The sequence below is a fragment of the Phoenix dactylifera genome, unplaced genomic scaffold (assembly GCF_009389715.1).
Source record: "Phoenix dactylifera cultivar Barhee BC4 unplaced genomic scaffold, palm_55x_up_171113_PBpolish2nd_filt_p 000930F, whole genome shotgun sequence".
NCBI lineage: Eukaryota > Viridiplantae > Streptophyta > Magnoliopsida > Arecales > Arecaceae > Phoenix > Phoenix dactylifera.
In genome coordinates this window covers 54,889-75,110 of record NW_024068289.1, presented here as the reverse complement: position 1 = coordinate 75,110, position 20,222 = coordinate 54,889, and the positions used below count along the sequence as shown (strand labels likewise).

General features: G+C 39.4%; 2 protein-coding genes across 4 annotated transcripts; one reads left to right on the top strand and one right to left on the bottom strand.

Annotated features, from left to right (window-relative positions):
* The first annotated feature begins 2,505 nt into the window (after positions 1–2,505).
* On the top strand, positions 2,506–15,450 carry LOC120107624 (protein MHF2 homolog). Of its 3 annotated transcripts, none has more exons than XR_005509335.1 (6): positions 2,506–2,846; positions 2,950–3,033; positions 11,390–11,426; positions 12,033–12,086; positions 12,171–12,291; positions 15,084–15,450. XR_005509335.1 is itself a non-coding variant. In XM_039120977.1 (6 exons), exons 1-5 carry the CDS (start codon positions 2,823–2,825, stop codon positions 12,288–12,290), a joined length of 303 nt encoding a protein of 100 aa, XP_038976905.1. In that variant the 5' UTR covers positions 2,510–2,822; the 3' UTR covers position 12,291; positions 15,084–15,421. The 3 variants fall into 3 exon arrangements, 2 of the variants coding, with proteins under 2 accessions (XP_038976906.1, XP_038976905.1); XM_039120977.1 differs by having other exon boundaries at positions 2,510–2,846; positions 12,187–12,291; positions 15,084–15,421; XM_039120978.1 differs by lacking the exon at positions 12,033–12,086 and having other exon boundaries at positions 12,187–12,291.
* Positions 15,082–17,691, bottom strand: LOC120107623 (leucine-rich repeat receptor-like serine/threonine/tyrosine-protein kinase SOBIR1). The gene has a single exon (XM_039120976.1). It carries the CDS (start codon positions 17,606–17,608, stop codon positions 16,502–16,504), a length of 1,107 nt encoding a protein of 368 aa, XP_038976904.1. The 5' UTR covers positions 17,609–17,691; the 3' UTR covers positions 15,082–16,501.
* Between the last annotated feature and the right edge of the window lie 2,531 nt (positions 17,692–20,222).

The following is a 20,222-nucleotide window of genomic DNA, read 5'->3' as shown; positions in this document are numbered from 1 at the left end:
TGTAAATAAAAGGGACAAACGGAAAACAAAGCTTCTCAAAAGTAGATAAATAACAATATAAACTGAAGAGAGGTTAGAAGCCCTCAAACACGTTTGAGTTGGAGTTGAGTAGGGCTTCTTGAGCTTCGGGTCTCCTCTTGAATGTCTGGTCGACTTGAATGCAGGAGGAGGCTTCTTTAAATGCTGGGAAGAGGAAGTTGGATGAAGTTAATGCCGCTCTTCCCTCTTTTCGTTGAAAACCAACTTGCAGAGAATGAAAGCTTGATCTCTTTGAATGGAATGGTCGTTCTTTTTCTTGCTACAGTCCTCTGTGGCTATTTAAACCATCCCCCACGGAAACTAGCCGTTAGAGACCTTTTTCTGCCTGTTCTGCACACTCTGCACAACCTGACAATATGTCCGTTGGGGGGTCGGAGTCGACTCGCGCGATCAGGAGTCGACTCGGCTGTAGCGGGAGTCGACTCATGCTTTTCTGGAGTCGACTCGGCAACTGTTCCGGATTTGAATTAAAGTGGCCTCTTCGACTGGGAGTCGACTCGCCAACTTCTGGAGCTGACTTGGCATTTTCGGAGTCGGCTCATCTCATGAAATCCACGGAGCCAATTTTCAACTTGGCCCACTGGAGTCGACTCGATAATCCTGGGAGTCGACTCGGCGCTCAGAGCCCGAACTCCCGATCTTCTGTCTTTTGGCTCGTCCAGTCTTGGAGTCGACTCGAACTTCTCTGGAGTCGACTCGGCTCTCAGTTTCCGAAACTTGGCCTTCTGTCTTTTTGGTGGAGCGCTGCCTTGGAGTCGACTCGAGCTGTCTGAGAGTCGACTCGCCTCTCAGTTTCCGAAATATGGCCTTCTGCCTTTTTGGTGTCGCGCTGTCTCGGAGTCGACTCGTGTATTGCGGGAGTAGACTCGAATCTCAGAGTCCGAAAACGGTTCTCTGACTTTTGCCTAGTGTTCCACTGAGAGTCGACTCTCACTTTCTTTGGAGTCGACCTGCCAACCATCGGAGTCGACTCGCGTTCCACCGGAGTCGACTCGAATCTCAGGGTCGAAATAACGCTCTCTGACTTTTCTGACTGTAGCTTCTTGGAGTCGACTCATATTACTCCGGAGTCGACTCGGTAAGCATCGGAGTCGACTCGCGCACTTCAGGAGTCGACTCGCTGACAGGTTTTGAGTTGATGCTTTCTGTTCGTTTGTCTGTTCTCAGTCGGAGTCGACTCGTACTGGTCTGGAGTCGACTCGAGCCCGTGCCAGTGATTCTGATACGCTTGGAGTCGACTCGTAATATCCTGGAGTCGACTCGAGTCTCAGACTTTGGTTCAATCTGACTTCATACCTTATCCAAAATATCTTGAGCCAAGTCTAGAGACATTTAGACAAGATTTTCACTGAAACACTCAATTGAATTCATTAGTAAAATATAAGATATACTCAAATGCTTTGAGCTCATCAAAATCAAATAGGGTTTCAATCAATCACTCCACAAACTCCTTTTCCTAGCAATTTGTCAATATATGACAAACTTGTATAGGCAAAGCATTTTCATTAATCATGAATTGATCTAAATGACTTCCATATTACTAGAGTTAGAATAAGAGTCAGCCAAACCCCAATTTCTCTTTTCTAAATTATCTACCAAGGACAAGCCCTCAGTTTTGGAGAGCCTCGGTTATCGAAACCCTACAAATTTTTTGATCGAAAACTAGCTTGATTGCCGTCATTTGAATGGGGCATTCCAAGATTCCAATAACTAAAAAAAAAAAACCACTTATTGGAGGGTAGTGATATTTATACTTGAAAGCAACAACTTTTTTAAAATACATAAATTAAGAAATGCTACGAGTAAAAAATTGCCAAATTGCAAGGTTCATTTTAGTGGTAACATAAGAATCATTCTTTTTTTTTTCTTTTTTTCTTCTTTCTAAAAAAGAAAAGGAACACATCTTATTATTATTTATTATTATTATTATTTTGTATTTAATGAAGCTATAGTTTATTGCTTTATGCATTGCATTTTATTAAGAAGTAGGATAAAATATAGATTACCACAGACCAACAATAATAGTGTAGGTAGGCATATGTTGTTGTCATTGTTGTTAATAGTTTAAAAGTTTACATCCACAAAAAATATAGATATACATATTATACATGTAGGTACATACACATTATATATATATATATATGTGTGCGCGCGCGCGCATATATATTCTAGTGTGATTATATTTAGAACCGAAGTTACAAAAAAATAAACATATGAACAATATTTCTGGATTTTCAGTGAGTTTGGTTGCTCTACATATTCTATTATATTCATACTTGGTATTTGGCATAAATTTTTATTCCATGAAGAATTTTGATTTAGCTGTAATCTAATTATACAATAAATAATCAATAATTATATATATATATATATATATATATATATATATATATATATATATATATATATATATATATATATATATATATATATATTCAATTCTAGTTAATTCGGGTGGCCGCTCGGTTCTTTTTCCGGTGTGATGAACGGTCCGGCGTTGCTCATAAAACGGGGAACAGGGATTCGGAATGAGCGATCACTCATCGCTAAATCCCACTCTCCTTCCGTAATTCCACGCTCTTCTTCCTTTTCCTCCACGGTATCCGCCGAGGCACAGACGCCGCCGCCCGCAGAAGGCGGACGCCGGAGGGCGGCTTCCACCACCCCCGCCGTTCTCCCTCCGCGCCTGCGGCCCGCCGCCGGGATCGGGACGGAGCACCTTCCGTCATCGTATCAATTATTTACCTAGAGGCCACTCTGAACGCCGGCTTCAAACCATCCGGATGGAGGAGGAAACCTTCGATCCTGTGAGTCTTTAAAAACCCTTCTCTATCTCCTTCTGTTTGATTCGCCTCCGAGCAACCATAATTTCTGGAATATTTTCTCAGCTACTGATCATCTACGTCGCAGGAACTAATTTGTTCCATTTTCAAGCTGGTTTGGAGCAGAAGAGCAACCGAGAGGAATGAAAGCATTGAAGTGGTGGACGTCGAGGTATGATTTTGAATAGACTGGCAAGAATCTTATAGACGCTTGCTATGTATTTGCTATCTTGAACGAAATCCCCAAGGCTGTGTTTGGTTCGGGAAAAAAGTAGGATTAAGGCCTGGAATAATCTGATCCTGCCAAACAGGTGTATAGTATAGTAATAAGGGAGGAGTAGTTTTTTTGGTCACTTTATTGTTCCTGGAATAATTATTCCGAGGAGAAGATGGAATAAATTAGTTCTTAGATAAGACGACCTTTTATTTCTGCCTCCATTTTTCAGAAAACCCTCAGCTTAGAGTTGTTCAAAAAAAAAAAAAAAAACCTCCAAACAAGAAACAGAAAGAATTTGTAGAATAACTATTCCAAAAGGAAAAAAAATATTCATTAGTTTTGGACGATGCTGCGCAAAAGGTACCAGTCCATTTGTTTTTCATTTGTAAAGATGGAGTGATCCATCAACCATTTCGCTAAGAAAGATGAAAAGGTGTATTTCACACCCTTTTTTTCCGTGGCATACTAAGTACTTTCTTTGCTGATAGGAGCATATGGAATGGACTAATGTGCTTAAATGCTGCGGTATCAGGCAGGTTGTATGTAGCAGCTATGCATTTTCAGAACCCTTGTAATGGTTGCAATGGGAGTTTTATATTTAGATAACAATGCTGATAGGACATAGGAAGTCACTTGGGTATGATTTAAAAGACAGGCATGAAGATGAAGATAGAGAGGTAAATGCACAGCAAAATCACCAATGAATAAGATGCAAGTGCAGTCTATGAGTGACCATAGTTGAAGATTAGATGATCAGAATCATTATTGTCTATTTCCTCCCTCCTCCTTGACCACCACCACCACCATCGCCACCATCTTTTTCTTCGTCTTCTTCTTCTTACCAATTGCACTAGTTGTCACCTTCAATATATATTGCATGGTCTGACGAACCGGCCTGTACCGGCCGATTCGGATCGGTTTGGCCTGTAATCGGTACGCCAGAGTGGTGAAAACCGGTACGGGCCGAATCCAGTTGGAGCCGGAGAAGACGAAGAGAAGGAGAGAAAGAGAGAGGAAGAGAGGGAGGGAGGAGAGGCCTCTGCCGCCCACGGAGGGCTGCGGGGGGCCGGCGGAGGCCGGGGTGGTGGCAGAGCTCGCAGGGGCGCGGCGGAGGCCGAGGCCGAGGCTGCGGTCGTGTCTCCTGTTTTAAAAGAAATAGGGGATGTGGCAACAGAAAAAAAATTAGGAATTTGTAAGTGAAGTCGGCAAAACGGTAGTCGACTTCACTTAAAAATCCTCAAATTAAAAAACCGAGGCCGCGTCCTCGGGCTCCCCCGCCCCTCCGCGGCCCTCCGCGGGCGGCCTCTCCTCTCCTCCCTCCCTCCCCCCCCTCCCCCCCCCGCTCGCTCTCTCGTTCTCTTCGTCTTCCCCGGCTCCGGCGGGGAAGAGTGTTCTGGTTCAGTACCGGTTTAAACCGGTCCGAACCGAAATCATGCCGGTCCGGTAGGCAATCAGTATGCCTACCAGTACCGGTACGACGAACCTTGATATATTGTCTTATTATTTGTATCAAAAGCTTAAATTAATTTGTGGAGACATGTTGTGAAGGTCTCACTTGAAGTGTGAAACAAGAAATGGATGCTAAAGTTTACTTGGATAGAAAGAATGAAAAATCATCATCTGTCATGCCCCGAACTCAGAGCGTAACAGACGCCGCATACCTGCATGGCGGACCATACAAGCATGCAAGGCTATAGATCATATCAAAGCAATAATTTTTGAAAATTAATTAAATCAAGATCTTATACAAATAATTCTTACAATCAATTGTTCCAAAGTGATATAAGTCAACATATGCTTAACTATTTATTCAAATCAAATAAAATGTTCTAACCAGTCTAAATAATCTAACTAGAACTCAAAATATCTTAAGAAGATCTAATGCACTCTTCCAAGATCCAAGCAATCATGAATCTGGATCTGAAAAATAAAAAAAGAAGAAATAATGAGCTATACTAGCCCAGTAAGCAACATAACACTCCAAAGTAGGGTTTAAGTATGCCAAATAATTAGTTAAAGAGCAAGATATTGACTGAGAATAAATCAATTCTCGAATAATGTATATGTCTCTATTAAAGTTTACTATTATTTTCATAAATTGATACTAAAAATCCAACTTTAGGCTATGACCATGTAACCCAGTAGCATGGGTCAGAATGCATAAAGTACCAAATATCACTATTCTTAACCGTTGGTGGTTTCAGTGTCCAAGACAGGGCCGACGAATAATCTCCATTGGCGGGCCAGATCGTAGCTGTGCTGAGAATACATATATATGAAACAAATTTCATAATTTATCCAGTCATATTTTTCAAATTTTATATATTTTAACACATAACATTAAAAAAAACTTTACTATTGTAACAAAAATATGCCTGACTCGTTTGGCCAAGTATAAAACAAATATAACAATTATATTCAATAAACTAATTATCTTTTTACCAAAATTTGAAAAATATACTTTAAAGCAATAGGTTCCTTACCTCTTCTTGCTTCAAAATCATATTTGAGTTAGGCGGGTCAGATTTTTCTATTTTAATATTATTAAAATATCATTAATTTATCGTTATCTTAGCCGTCAAGCAAAGCTACAAATTAAAATACTATTGGACAATACGACCTCATGTCCAAATTAGGGTGAAGGAAAGGGAGGTCAAACAAGGGCAGTGCATGGGTTGGTTTGAACAAGGTGAACTAAACTGATCAAGATGAGCTATGATTTAAGTGGCTCAATAAAAGTTAAGAATAACCAAATTTTTGGGGTAACCTGACAAGGTTGAGGAACAGAGTCGGTATGCCGCCCGGGTACTAGAGTAGTTCAGGGCCTTCACCTAAGGGTCAACTTAGATCTGAGTAAAGAGAGTCAGGGCTTTGAACTACGATCTTTGGGCCTGGCTTAGAGAGAGAAAGAGGAAGAGGAGGGAGAGTTTCAGTTTGCGTTCGATCAAAGGTTTGGGTTTGGTTGTCAGTTTGGGTTGACCTAGTCAAGAGAGATAAAAGAGGATTTGAGAGATTAAAGAGGATTTGAGAGCTTAATCTATAAATAAATAAATAAAATAGAAAGAAAGAAAGAACTAGAGGAGGAAGAGTAGGAAGAGAAGGAAGAGAGGAGAGGAGACCGAAGAAGGGTGGGTGCCAGGGATCTGGTGGCCGAGCAAAGAGGAGCCAGCAGCGGCGGCGTAGCCTTGGCGATGACGTCCAAGGACCCCGGCTGCGGCCGGAGATGGTGGTGACGGTCGGTGGGAACCGTCGTGCTTAGCCAAAATAGAGAAAGAGGAGGGACAACGCCCCTAGTTACCTCGATGGCAGCTTCTCGGCCAAGAAAGAAGCAAGAGGGGTGAAGAAGCTCTCCGGCGAGCTGTAGTGGCGGCGGCTATCGACTGCGGTGGTGGATTTGGGCGGATTCCAGTGATATAAGTCTCGAAACAGAGAAACAGGGCAACAAAAAAAATAGAGAGAGGAGACTTCAGGCGGTGGTGCTTGGCCAGGGTGGCATGCCGGCCACCAAAGGAGGAAGGAGAGAGCTTCATAGTGGATCGAGTGGAGGAGAATTGGGGTTTTTATAGAGGATTTTAGGGAAGAAGATACGCTCGGCTTATCGGCAGATCCAACCGGTTGTTCGTTGGTTGCAGCGGCCCGACGAATCCCCATTAGCCACGGCTAGGGGCGGTGTTATCCCAACGGCCTAGGAATCGAGCAGAGGAGGAACACATCCTCCTATGTTTCAATCCCAAAATTTTTTGAATTTTTTCGATTGAAGTTGGTGGGCATTACCGACTTCAATTTAGGATGGGCCCAATTAGGCCGATTCTCACATCATCATCATAATCTTCATCTTCTTCTTTATCTACTTCTACTTCTTCTTCTCTTCTTCTTACCAGTTGCACGAGTTGGCTCCCTCTAGATATCTTATTATCTGCAATGAAGGCTTAAATTAATTTGTCAAGCTATGGTGTTAAGGTCTCATATGAAGTGTGAAACAAGAAACAGATGCCAAAGTTTACTTGGATTGAAGGAATGCAACATTTTGTGAGGAAGCTTGTTCTAAAAGGAGATCTAGATGTATATAGAATTAATCTTCTCTTTCATCCAAATAGATGAGACATCTCTTGTTGGTTTGATTAGATAGTGAATATGAATAAATGCAAATTCAAAATTACAAAACAACATTTTGGAAATCACGTTAGAAAAATGATTCATGATGGGAATTTTGTAACAATAGGTGATACTTGATAGAGTAAAAGGTTTGGAAGCATTATGGCTAGAATGTTGACCAAGGATGACATCTGTATCTTTTTTGTTGAGTTAAAGGTTTTAGCATTGAAGTCTAAGCCAAGATGTTGAGTGAAAATGCTTGTTTTGTATCTGACAGTAATGATGAGCATGAAAAACCAAAATATGCAGTTGTCTTATACATATAGTTGGATCTTCAACCATGAAATTGCTTTCAGACCAATTATCATGAACATCACATCAAATTATCCCACATTCTTGACCTGAATCTTTCAGAAACTCGCCAAACTGATTACCTCTTTGGCTTTATTTGACCGCTTATATTTTGCTGAGGACATGTGCTACTTCCTTTGATTGCTAACATCTTTTGTTAGGATGCAATCATCCAATGTTATCATGGAAGTTTATTCTCTTGGGTCTTTAAAACAATATTAAGAATTTCCCACAATAATTTTTTTGTTTTATATTAGTTGCTAGGAGGCAGAGGATATAATTTTGTGGTAGTACTGATGGATGTGTGCTTGCTGCCATTTTGTCGGAAATTGCATCTTTCACATCCTGATGTTGCTGTACTGAAGATAATAAGAGTTTATTGGAACCTATTTTAGATCTTGACCTCTGTTCGCATACTTTTGTTATTGCTATTTCCATGAGCATGTAGAATTAAATAGAATCAAAATAGTTTTCACATTTTCGATTTTATTTCTTCTGTTTTAGTGATTCAGAATTGTATTGCTTTCGTGTTCGTACTGATATTGTTACCTAAAGGAACGAAATATTGAATTGGTTAATTGCTGAACATGTAATATTTGGTCTAAATGCAATCTTCTTGGGAGGGTTTAAACACCATTACCTGATATGGAGTTTGAATGGGTAAAGTTTTGGGTAGGGAGAATGTTCAATAAGGAATCTTATGTGAGATTTGCTGCCTTTGTCATGTAATCTAGAGTATTTTAGATGCATCATGATTTGGTACAGCTGATGGAAATTGGCTGCTCCTTTTGTTAGCCGTCCTACTTGGCTATGGAGATCTGGGTCATAATATAGCTCAGACACAAACAATTATGAACCTATTCATTTTGAATGACTGAGCCATTTGTGTTTGTGGTAAGGCATCACTACCCAGTATGCTACATTAGGGGTCATACAGAGAAGAAGCCTCCTCTGAGACACCATTTTGGGCACTTTGTGGTTCAACCGTTGAATCTGATTGTTATACATGTTGGTATGTTCTGTGTAACAAAGCTCAAAGGGAGAATGATGATGTAGGAGCTAAATGTGGTGCAAGTAAAATTTCTTCCTTCTTTTGTGGTTGCATGAGCACAGGAGGCCTACCCTGATTTGGTTTTGACACTAAGATCTCAACCTTTGAAATCATTCATATTTGGTTCCCAATGGAAAGATAATTGCTTAAACCTAATCTTAAGTATAAAAAATATGCGTACCATTCACCAATATCAGGTATGAGACCATGCAAGTATAAAAAAAGATTTATGGCCGAACTGACCCTGATTCCCACAACTACGTTTGTGAAAATAGCTTGTTCTCTATTGAGATAGGTTTGTTTCTCACATTTTCTATATTTTGAATTATTCGGTTAACCATATTGTAATACCTTAAAAAGCCAAAGTTAGAGTTCAAGAAGTTGGTTAAAGCAGGATCTAAAAGAAGTTTCGTCTTTTATTTTTTATTTTTTCCCCTTTTTTTAATGCTTTCTTGTCATGACACCCCTGTAAAGCACATTCCTACCCCCCTCAGCGAATCTAGGGGCCTGATGCAACACCTTGTTCTTGTTCAAACAGAGAACTGTGACTATCTAGTTTTCCTATTGCTTATCGTTCAGTTGTTAGTAAGATAGATATGAACTTTGCAATTTCATTCTGTTCCATGGTTATTTTTGTCGAAAAACTGCCCACATGCTTAAATAAATCTTCTATTTGCAAGAATTTCTGACTGAAAAGTCTCTTTTGTGGCCTTCGTCTTTTTGGCATTAAAGCTTTTGAGTCACCACTTTATATTATGATATTGATGATTTAATGTGACTAAATTGTTGGTAACTAGATACTGATGGATCAAAGATTTGCAAGATAGAGCATCTATTTTTTCTATTCAAGAAGTGGTATGATCATGTTTATACTGTTCAATTTTTGGAACGATAATGAAAAGAGCTATCATATAAAAAGTTAGTATTAATCTAACTTGATGCTTAAGAAGGTTTATATGACAACAGTTTGAGAACTTACATGTGCATTTTGGGCACAGAGAGGATGATGAGGAGGTGGATGTTTTGCAAACTCTAGAAATACAAAATTAAATATGAAGACATTAATGAATTCAAAATTGACAGTAATTGACTGCTAACTGATCATGGACCAACGCGGTCTTACTTGGGATGGAGGTTGGTTGAAAAGGAATATTCAAATATGTCTGAAGGGTCTAAAAAGAGAATATAGGCATTAAATAAGATCTGGGTGAAAAAGTAGTGTTAGTAAGCTTGCTATGGAAGGGGATATAAGTTAAGTTAGGATTAATTGGCGTAGCTTTTATAAAGCAAACCCAGTTATAAGAGACATTTTGGTGGAACTAGGTACTGAACGATGCTGATTACATAATACCAAAAAATAAACATTATGATGAAAGTTGACCATGATAGAACCAAGGTAGAAGCAGAAGAAACTTGATATGATAGTGGTTAGACACCATAGGCATGTAATATGTGGTGTTGTCTCTTCTGTTGAAGGTTTAGGCTGCTAACTGTTAGGCAAGATGTAATATTACATATTGAAAGGCTTCACCATTTTTACCAGTAATGTAGTAATGCTTTGGAAGTATTTTGAATATATGCTTGAAAAGGTATGATATTTTGACACCCTATTGAGTTGAAGTCTTTGGTTGCATTGATAGAGCAAGGTGTCAAGAAATCTATCAAGAGAAAATTATTTCTATATTTAATGGATGCGTGCTCCAAATGTACATGTAGCAATCTTATGTAGCAGACTAGGCCTGCTGTTGGACAACTGACTTTGACCGAAATCAGCAACTATTCTCTTCTGGTAACACTACCTGCAAAATTAACTTGCATCCATTTAAAACTTAAAGAACTTGCTTGCTCTTTTAACTTTTTTTTTTTAATCAAAATTTATTAAAGACTTGTATTGTCGCTACGAAGATCCATATGCCTCTATGGTTTCTAACAATTCCACTTAGAATGATTCACTTTTTATGGTCAAAATTTCCAATCTTACTCCATAATCATTATATAATAGTTCTAGAGACTTTTGGAGATATTTTTGTCGATAAGTCTAGTCTATATTCTTTTCTTATATTTGTTCACAACCTTAGCGTTATATTTTTTATCTTATTATAGGAAGATGTGAACTTTCATCATTTGCTAGTTCAATTGACTGTCATTGCTGCGTATGATGCTGGTTCCCTCAGATATTCCTTTTCTTCTGGTATAGATGATATAAACAATTAACATAGTCACTTTCATCTCCTTGACCATAGCATGCTTCCACTATTTTAACTGCTGTTTTCTGTTGGTGTTGCCACCAGAAACTGTTTTTATTCAGTGTTCTTGTTATTGTTAAGCAAGGGAGAAATGGTTGAACTTGCCATGCATACAGCCACCATTGCAATGTTATCTTAATCATAGGGTCTAGCACAATGTTGGCTGAAAGAAGAGGAGCAATACAAGGTCACTAGCTTGGGTTCTTAATTTCTATTGCTTATATATCAGCATGGTATCTCTAATGAAACTGTCCATTTTATGTCCACATGATGATTGTAAGGGGTATCTAGAACACTTTTTTTTTTGTTTTAGATAATTATCATAGTTGATGACCAATGGTTTTTAATTTAAATGCCCATGATTTATTTTGCATCCATAGCTTTAATCTTGTCCAGATGTTATTAAGTCTCTCTCTCTCTCTCTCGCACACACACACAGACACACATCCACAAAAGCACGCATGCAAACACAAACGCACACAAATACACACACATACAAACACATTTATATATATAAATGAGGGTAATATATGAATAATTTCAATGTGAATTTCTTGTGAATTTGCAGGTAGGTGACAGAACAAAAAAGAATCGACAAACTACTGGTATTTTTTATGTCTTTTTTAAATATAGAAAATTGCTTCCTGTTTAATGACGTTTTTTTTTATCGTAATATGTTTTGAAAAAAAAAATTATGGTCAGTCTCTTGCTAGCCATAAATGAGTATTTCCTGTTAACTTGAGTAGATCATTACCTGATTTGAAATAGTTATCTATGTGGATTTCATGCTTATATCCTTTTTTTAGGTTTTTGTTATTTTTACATTATGTTATGATATCTATGTAAAAGAAACACTGTTATCTTATTATTTAGCACCTTCATTAGCCAGAATATTACAATGACTTTAGAGCCTTTAGGCTCTAGCCAGAGATGGCCCTCTGAAATGAGCACATGTGCAACCAGTGAAGATTTTTAGTGATCTAACAAGAAAATTTTTATTTCTTGGCCCAGGAGGTCAAACACTGGATGCTATATCAGTAAGGCTTACTTTTCTAGGTTATTGTTGTATCATGTTAATAATTCATGTTTTATGACGAATTCAGTAGTAGTGCTGCACAATATTTCAAACTTTTGTTACTTCATTTGTAGTTATTGATTGGGGTTTCATTAAACTAAACTATTGGCATATAACCATTCCTTTCTCCATGCAGCTAATTCAAATGCTCTAAAGCTTAGTTGTGAACTCATTCGCATTTTTGTCACAGGTGTGAATATTAAAGTAATTTATATATTTGTGTTTCATTTGTAAGGTAGTATTCTCAGATATGCTACTTCCATTAATTGAGAAGTTTCTTTTCTTGACAGAGGCTGTGCAGCGTTCTGGTATGATAGCTGAAGCAGAGGGTATTAATAAAATTGAACCTACTCATTTAGAGAGAGTACTTCCACAATTGCTTCTGGATTTTTAAGGTATTCCCTTGCACCGATGACAATTATAATTGTCTAATTGCACCAACAGAAAACTTCCTGTGATCTCTTAAATATTTGGCGCTTGTGCTTTACAGATTGAGAATCTGAACCACTAATCATAATCTAGACATCTGACAACACATATGGAACAAAATTCAGTTAATTTGATGTTGAAGCTTCTGTAACTACAAAGGAAATCAATGTTGTCCACTACTAAAATTGTCCACTTTGTTACGACATGATACTCAAGCGGGAAATCTCTAAAACATCTAATTTTTAGTGTCTAGGTATTTTTGATACTGAGGACTTTTGAATTTGGATATTTCAGTATTGATTCTAAACTAGTAGTGGTGTGGATTTTTTGTATTATATGCACATACACACTTTTGGGTGAGAGGGGTGGGGGGTGGGGTAGAGGCGTGGTCATTGAGGGAGAGCCGGGAGGGAGAGAAATTGATAGCTTGCCTCTTTTTTATTTGTTACTCTACTTCAATACACAATATAGCATATTACACATAGAGTTATGATCAAACCATGGTTCGATGTATAGGCCTGAACCGGATGGTACAAGGCATACTATACCATACTGATATCCGGTATGGGAGGTGTACCGATACCCGGTATGTTTAAAAGATTCCGTATTGTACCATATTGACATAGTACTAGTGTGGCATTAGTACGACGTTCGGTACCAAGACAACGAATTTTGGATCAAACTATAATATGATGTAATTATGCCTTTATTTTGTACTTATTTAGTAAAACTCTTACAATGTTTGAATGTTAATCTAGTAAGTTAGAAGATCCAATCTTGCTTGAGGTAAATACATTAAACTAGTGACATCTACAAGCCAAGTCAAATCAGTAAAGTGAATATCCAAGAGATGAAAGCTGTTTTTTAGTGCATTTCAAATGCTGACCAATATAAGTTGGTTAAGCATTTAGTCTTACATACAACAGGTTCCTTGTATATTGGTGTCTCTTCGGAAAATATAGATGGCACAGAAAAATGTTTAAACAACAAATCGAATGTTTCAAGTGGAGGGAGTTGAGATGATGCTAATATTTTTCCCTTAGGATTACACGAATAATACTCCACAAAAGGAAGAAGTCTGATAAAATACAAGGTGCAATGTGCAATGCGGACGGATGGTGTCATAGAAGAATGTGAAGTACTAGATGTTTATATGTGTTGATGGACTTCCTTTCAAATAGTTATCTATACTATTACAATGATTGAAGCTTCAACGATCCAACCCTTACTGACTATAATAGTTTTTTGTTGCTAGACCTTTTCTTTCTGCAACTAGATTGCCCTTCCTAGAGTTCCAATACAACTAGAAAAGAGAAAAAATAATTATTGAGAAAGAGAAGAATAAAATGATTAGGGTCTCGATAAACTAGTAAACCTCTAAAACAAAATTTGCCGTCTCGATATCGGACTTCGTACTGGTGCCACACTAGCATAGTGTTGCTACGATACGGTACGAAATATTTTTTTGCATACTGAGTGTCGGTACGCCATCTATACCGGATATTGGTACTGAACCGGTATGCTATGGTATGCCCTGTATCGCTTGGTTCGAGCCGATACAACATACCATGCTCTAGAATCATATTCCAGAAACTGCCTTAGAATCCATGTATCTCTAATCATGACCTTCAAATGTTAGAGCAAGTGTCCTAAGTTCTAAGTTGTCTGCTTTCCTCCCTCCCCCTTAGATTCCCCCCAGCTACTCATCTGGCCTATTTTCCCCTCTCATATTGTACTCTCTTCTCAAGACGCGTGCATATCATATGCTAAATACTATTCTTATGATAATTATTAGTCTGGTTTTATGAGAATCAAAATCTTTCATCTTTGCTATTTTTTTAACAGAAAATTCTTTGGTATCACTCAAGGAAAGAATAATTATAAAAAATTACAAAAAACAAAGTGACAGGGCCGAAAATTGACATCTCAAGAACAATGCCAATAAGACATTTAAATATTGACCAAAAAAAATTGTCAAATATATTTTCTTGGTTCTAAGAAAATTGCAAGGCTTGCCGTACTGGTCGGTACTATACCGTACCATACATACCGTACCGTATCAGATATACCGTATTGTATCGGTACTGAATTGGTATGTAGTTTCGTATCGTTCTAATACTCGGTACATCTTGCCATCTTGTATCGTACCGCGTACCAGTATTGTAATAAAATGGTATCGGTATGAGGTCCGATATTGATGGCGAACTTTGGGAAATAGAAATATTCCATCTCTATTGTGCTTGAAAAATGAATAGGAGATGTTTGGCTTATGGATGATCAGTTAATCAAACCAGCTAATGCTCCTTTTTCTTTACACTTTTCTTGTGTGTTGGTTGTTCATTGTGTGCAGCCGCAAAGCTGGAATTCTTGAATATTTTATTTAAGCAAAAGTTCATAATCTGAAAAATAAAGAAGTGAAGTTTTGGAATATGATGTAGGTTGGAATCAAGAGGACACCATGATTAAAAACATTACGGCATTAGAAGAGGAATCATTAGAACAAAATATATATGAGATGATCACAGAAAATAGAGGTTAGAAATATATGAGATGATCAGCTTTAGGGAAAATAAAGGTTAGAAAAACCTGGAAAAAGTTTTGACTAAAAAAATTAAATCAATGGAGAATAATTGCATATTTTCCAGAAATTTTTGATGCCGAAAACTGCATGATTTTATAAATTTATTTGTTGTATCACAAATCTTCTTCCCTCTTTGCTGTTGTTATTTCATGATTTGTAATGAAGCAAAATTTGCAGCTGTTGATGGCGAAATCAGAAGGGCACTTTGAGGCTGGACACTAGAAAGAAAAGCCCATCTTTTGTTTTCAGTCAGCCTGGAATTCCATTGTCAGACTACCTACGTGGATTTGGACTAAGCTGCAAGTCCTCCATCTGACCGAGTCTGCTGGTTGATCAGTTGTCCCGGTGGCTGGAGGAAAATAATTGAAGGAGGATGACTTTGTTAAAGTAGAAAAGACTTAGATCCTATATATTCCTCAGTTTTTCTCTAGTTTAAAGGAGGAAGCTGAATGACTTCATTGATTAAATACTTGCCCTGCTAAAAACTATGGTTATTTTCACCGGTTATGAGAGAATTATGAATGTGTTGCGGGTAGTTTAAAAACTAGATTAGTCGTGGCTTCAACAGTCTCGGTCTACTGAAAATGAGAATTGTTGAACAGTTTTGATTGACCCATCTTAACCGTGTTGAATCATTCAAATTAGGAGGTGAAGAAAACTATCTAGAACATTTTTTCTTTGTTTTGTAAAGGTTTGAACAGTCATTTTATTGCCACCAAGGTGGTAGCTTGGTGGTAAGGAGGCTTGGACTCCACCCGAGTTGTTCGGATTCGAAATGCGCGGGCGTCGATTGAATCAGGGAATCGCATGTTCCACGCCCGGATGACTCTGTGTGGATATGCTTTTCTTCTATTAGTACTAAAGTGGCGCTGAGGTGTCGTACTCGCACATGGATGGCCCGGTGGGATTTTCCACGGATTAGGGAGGGCATGCGGGAACTTGCGACATGCATCAAACATTCTTTGGTGGAAGGGAGGTCCAGTGAGGGCTGCTACGCGGGTGGGGTTCTGCCCCTCCCCTCCCCTCCTATTTATTCACTAAGAAAAAACCCAGTCATTCTATTGCACCAAGTGAGCTGTGAGTTCGGGTTGTATTTTTTTGCACGAAAGAAAGGTTGGTCTTCTTTCAGGATGTCGACCATTGGATTGCATCATGCACAACTTTCAAAGGACTTTGAACATTTCATTCATCGCTTGCACATATCTCAAAGTGATAATTCTGTGATCCATTGGTGGATTTGTAAGAAGGAAAGGGAAATTCTTCTTTCGGGTGGAAGATACAACCTCTGTCCATGGGCTCCATATGGTCTGGGATCTCTGATTTATTTTCAACTTCCTGGTATGGAATATGTGTCATTATAGGTAACATGGATCTTGAGTAAATGGACCACCAGCACCAATTTCAACAGAGAGATGATCATGTCATCCATTAATCCATCAACTACTATGTTGCATGATCGATGTTATCCCACATGCTATTGTTAGTCATAAATTATTGATGTCTCTCAAATCATGTTATATAGCTGAAGACAATACAATCATTTTACAATTTAAGGCTAATATCTCTATTCCATACAGTAGCGAATCCTTGTTAATCTAATGCTTTATCTGAGACAGCATACACCGAACATCTTTACTATTAGGCCTCTCACTGGGATCATCATACGTACAAAAACAAGCAATCTTCAACACCAGCAACATCTGCTCCTCTAGCCCACACCCCACCAAATTCGGATCAATCGCCACCTTTGGATTATCCGATCGTAACACACTCCTCACCCATCCAATGATGAACATTTCATCAGTCATCTGAAAGAACACATCATTTGGAAATTTCCCAGTAACCAGGACCGCCAGAATCACTCCAAAGCTGTATATGTCACACTTATCGGTGCATGATAATGTCTGGAAGTACTCCGGTGCGATGTAGCCCACCGTTCCGGCGATGTTACGCGAACTGAACGGTCCGCTGATAAAATCCGGCACCACCTTCGCCAGCCCGAAATCGGCAATCCGGGCGTTTAGTCCGTCGTCGAGCAAGATATTTGCTGGCTTCAAATCTCTGTGTATAATTCTTGGCCGGTGCACCATGTGGAGATACTCGAGGCCGGCGGCGATTCCGAGAGCGATTCGATAACGAGTTGGCCAGTCCAGCTCGCGAGCTCCGCGCTTTAGCACGTCATGCAGAGAGCCGTAGTGCATGAATTCATAGACGAGGTAGTGGCACTCAGGTTGCGGCACGTGTGCCAATAGGCGGAGGAGATTTGGGTGGCGCATCCGGCCGACGGTGAGGATTTCCGACCGGATTTGCCGCATTTGAAAGCGGAGAAGCCTGTTCTCTTCTTCGGTGAGGTTAGCGGCGTCGAGGGACGGTTGGAGGACTTTTTTGATAGCGATGGGGATTCTCCGGCCGGAGACAAGGAGCTCAGCCTTGTAGACCTCGCCGCAGCCGCCACGGCCTATGACCTGGAGACCGGCGGGGAAGTCGTTGTGTCGGAGCTTGTCGATGAAGGAGAGGTTGGACCTGAGCATGGGGCTGAAGACGGTGGGAGTGTCGGCGAGCTCTTCTTCGTTGGTTTTGATGCGACGGCAGCGGCTGATGGCGAGTCTCCAGAGGATGAAGAGGAAGGGGCCTAAGGCAAAGCCGATGGAGAAGGAGATGACAACGCTGACCCATAGAGGATAAGGGAGCAACTCGGGCATGGAGGGACGTGTTGTTGGCGCCGGGTGTTGGTTATTAGTTGTTTCATCAGAAGAGCAAGTAGATGAGTTGATTAGAGAGAACAAGAGTAGAGAGAGGAGGATGGAGAGGAATTAGAAGTCCATATGCGAAGGATTTGTTTTGTGAATGCCTTGAAGATATACTACAATGTAACTATTAGAGAGAGAGTTGATAGATCCAGAGAAGGGTTCAAGGAGAGGGATGAAGGCTGTGTTCCATGAATGCTTTGAAGGAAAAGATTATAATGCAAGTATATGTGTGTGTGTGTGTGTGTGAGAGAGAGAGAGAGAGAGAGGGTTGATAGGTTAAGGTAAGGCTGCAAAATGCAAATAGGTCGGGGTCACGGGTGTGTGTGTGTGTGTGTGTGTGTGTGTGTGTGTGTGGGGGGGGGGGGGGGGGGGGGGTAAGGCTGCAAATAGTGCGGGTCGACCTGTGATCCGATCCGACCCGCATAGACCCAATCCAAATTTTAGCGGGTTCGGGTCGGATCCTAAAATTGGACTTGAATCATTTTCTGGATCAGATCTAGGTTTACCGAACGGATCTGATCCGACCTGAATAGACCCGAAGAGAAAGAGAGAGAGAGAGAAAAAAAAGAAGAAAAAGCCCTAACGGGAGTAGGGTTCAAGTGTGGAGGGATAACAACAAGCATAGGTTCACAGAATCTAAAGGAACCTCGGCCCGTCAGGATTCTCTCTCGATCTATTACATTGTTGACACCTCTGGTGTCCCGGTAGCTGGCTTCTTTTTTTTTTCTTCTGTTTTTGGGTTTTTGTTTCTTTTAACTTTTGAAGGGAGAAAGTGAGGGAACCCTGAACTGAATATGGGTCATGTGCCAGTTTTCTGCAATGGAATTGAATTTTGGAAGAAGGTCTGGGATATTTTTTGTCCTCGTGAGAGGGGAGCTGGGAGACACCAAGTTCCGTCCAATCAGTCATATGGATAAAAAATAGCGTGGTATGACATTTGGCTTGTAGACCGACTTACTTAGTCAAAGGTCATCCGTTCTGACTCAAGGTCACCTATGACTTAGCAAGTCTTTCGAGGCATTGGTCACTCAGCACCTCACAATTATGATATGACCAAATTAGATTTGCCCAACTCTTTTTGCAAAAGCACAAAAAAATAGATCCGATTCGGATCCGAACCCGACCCAACTCGGATACAGATCCGACTCGGACCGATCCGACCCAATCCGATTTTCAATCGGACCGGATCTGGGTCCAAAATTAGGACCCGAATAAAAAATCGAGTCGGATCGGGGTCACTCAGGACCTGATCCGACCCGACCCATTTGCACCCCTAGGTCAAGGTGAGGGGGACTGAATTCTTCTTTGGTTTAGAAGTTGCCATGCAATTAAGAAGATAGGTGGTAGTTTAATTTGTGGTCTGAACGGGTCTTGCCTTCATGTCGTGTTGGTTAGAGGCGGAAAGTGAGCGATGATGGAAACTTCTCTGCATGTTGGAATGTGGAAGCTCAAAGACAGTGAATCCAGAGAGGGTTTTGTTAACGTCTGAAGCGGAGTGGAATCAAAGTGTTCCCAAGACGCGAGGGTCGTCGTGAACTGCAAGTCTTGGATGACTTCTTTTTTTTTTTTAGGTAACAAGGCATCGATGACTTCATCCATCTGCCGCGTGGGCCATGCAAGTAACACTGTTACTGGTTGGTAGATTTCGAAATGGTGAAACCAGCTAAGTGAAACTACAGTAGAACAAAAATAAATGTTTGGTTTTGATAAAGCGGAGTAATCTAGATTATATTTTGTTTTATTCCACATCATCTCCTCAAAAGTCCTCTAAGACCAGTTTGTTTGATAAACTATATCCCCGGATAATCTTCGTAAATAATGATGCCAATCCCTCGAAACATAGAGATGCTATATTCCTTCTTTGAGATGATTTACAGCATTCTATTTTCTTTAAAATAGCTAGGTTCATCATTAAACTCTCTCTTCCACCACTAGCTCCTCGTAACAGTTAACCATATATTGTTGTCATCTAAGAATAATTTATCCAAGCTTCCAAACAGGCTCTAACTTTTAATTCAGTCTAGAGAATGCTATGGAACCTCCAATTGGCACTCCAGAAAGAAAGGCCACAAAGTAGATTCCTATTTGGCTTTCATAGCTTTATATATACATCTATTTTTCCAGTACACTTTATATATATATATATATATATATATATATATATATATATATATATATATATATATATATATATATATATATATATATCTGAATTTTAACTTTTAACTGTTTATGCAATATCGATGCAGCATACTTTACTGCCTTGCAATTATTTAAGCTTGGCTGTTCGTGTGTAGGATGAATAGGATTAAGGACAAGATTGTTCTTTATTATTCTACTTATTTATTATTTGTGCAAATGAGCTATCGAGAATGTTGAAGATCGTGTATTATTCATTATATATGTATCAACCTCCCTGAACAAGAGTATTCTATATTTCGTCTTTTGTTTGCGGATAATTGCATATTGTTTGACAGGGCAGCTCTATCTAATGCAAGAATTTAACGACTATTCTAGATAATTATTATGCAATTTCTGGAAAGAGGGTAAATTTTGAGAAATCTAT

Bases quoted from the DNA above. Each gene is read 5' to 3' on its own strand.
- LOC120107624 (XM_039120977.1), top strand. From the start codon at position 2,823: ATGGAGGAGGAAACCTTCGATCCT. The intron at 2,847-2,949 runs GTGAGTCTTTAA...TCTACGTCGCAG, and splicing joins AGGAGGAAACCTTCGATCCT to GAACTAATTTGTTCCATTTT. The intron at 12,087-12,186 runs GTGTGAATATTA...TTTTCTTGACAG, and splicing joins CATTCGCATTTTTGTCACAG to AGGCTGTGCAGCGTTCTGGT.
- LOC120107623 (XM_039120976.1), bottom strand. From the start codon at position 17,608: ATGCCCGAGTTGCTCCCTTATCCTCTATGGGTCAGCGTTGTCATCTCC.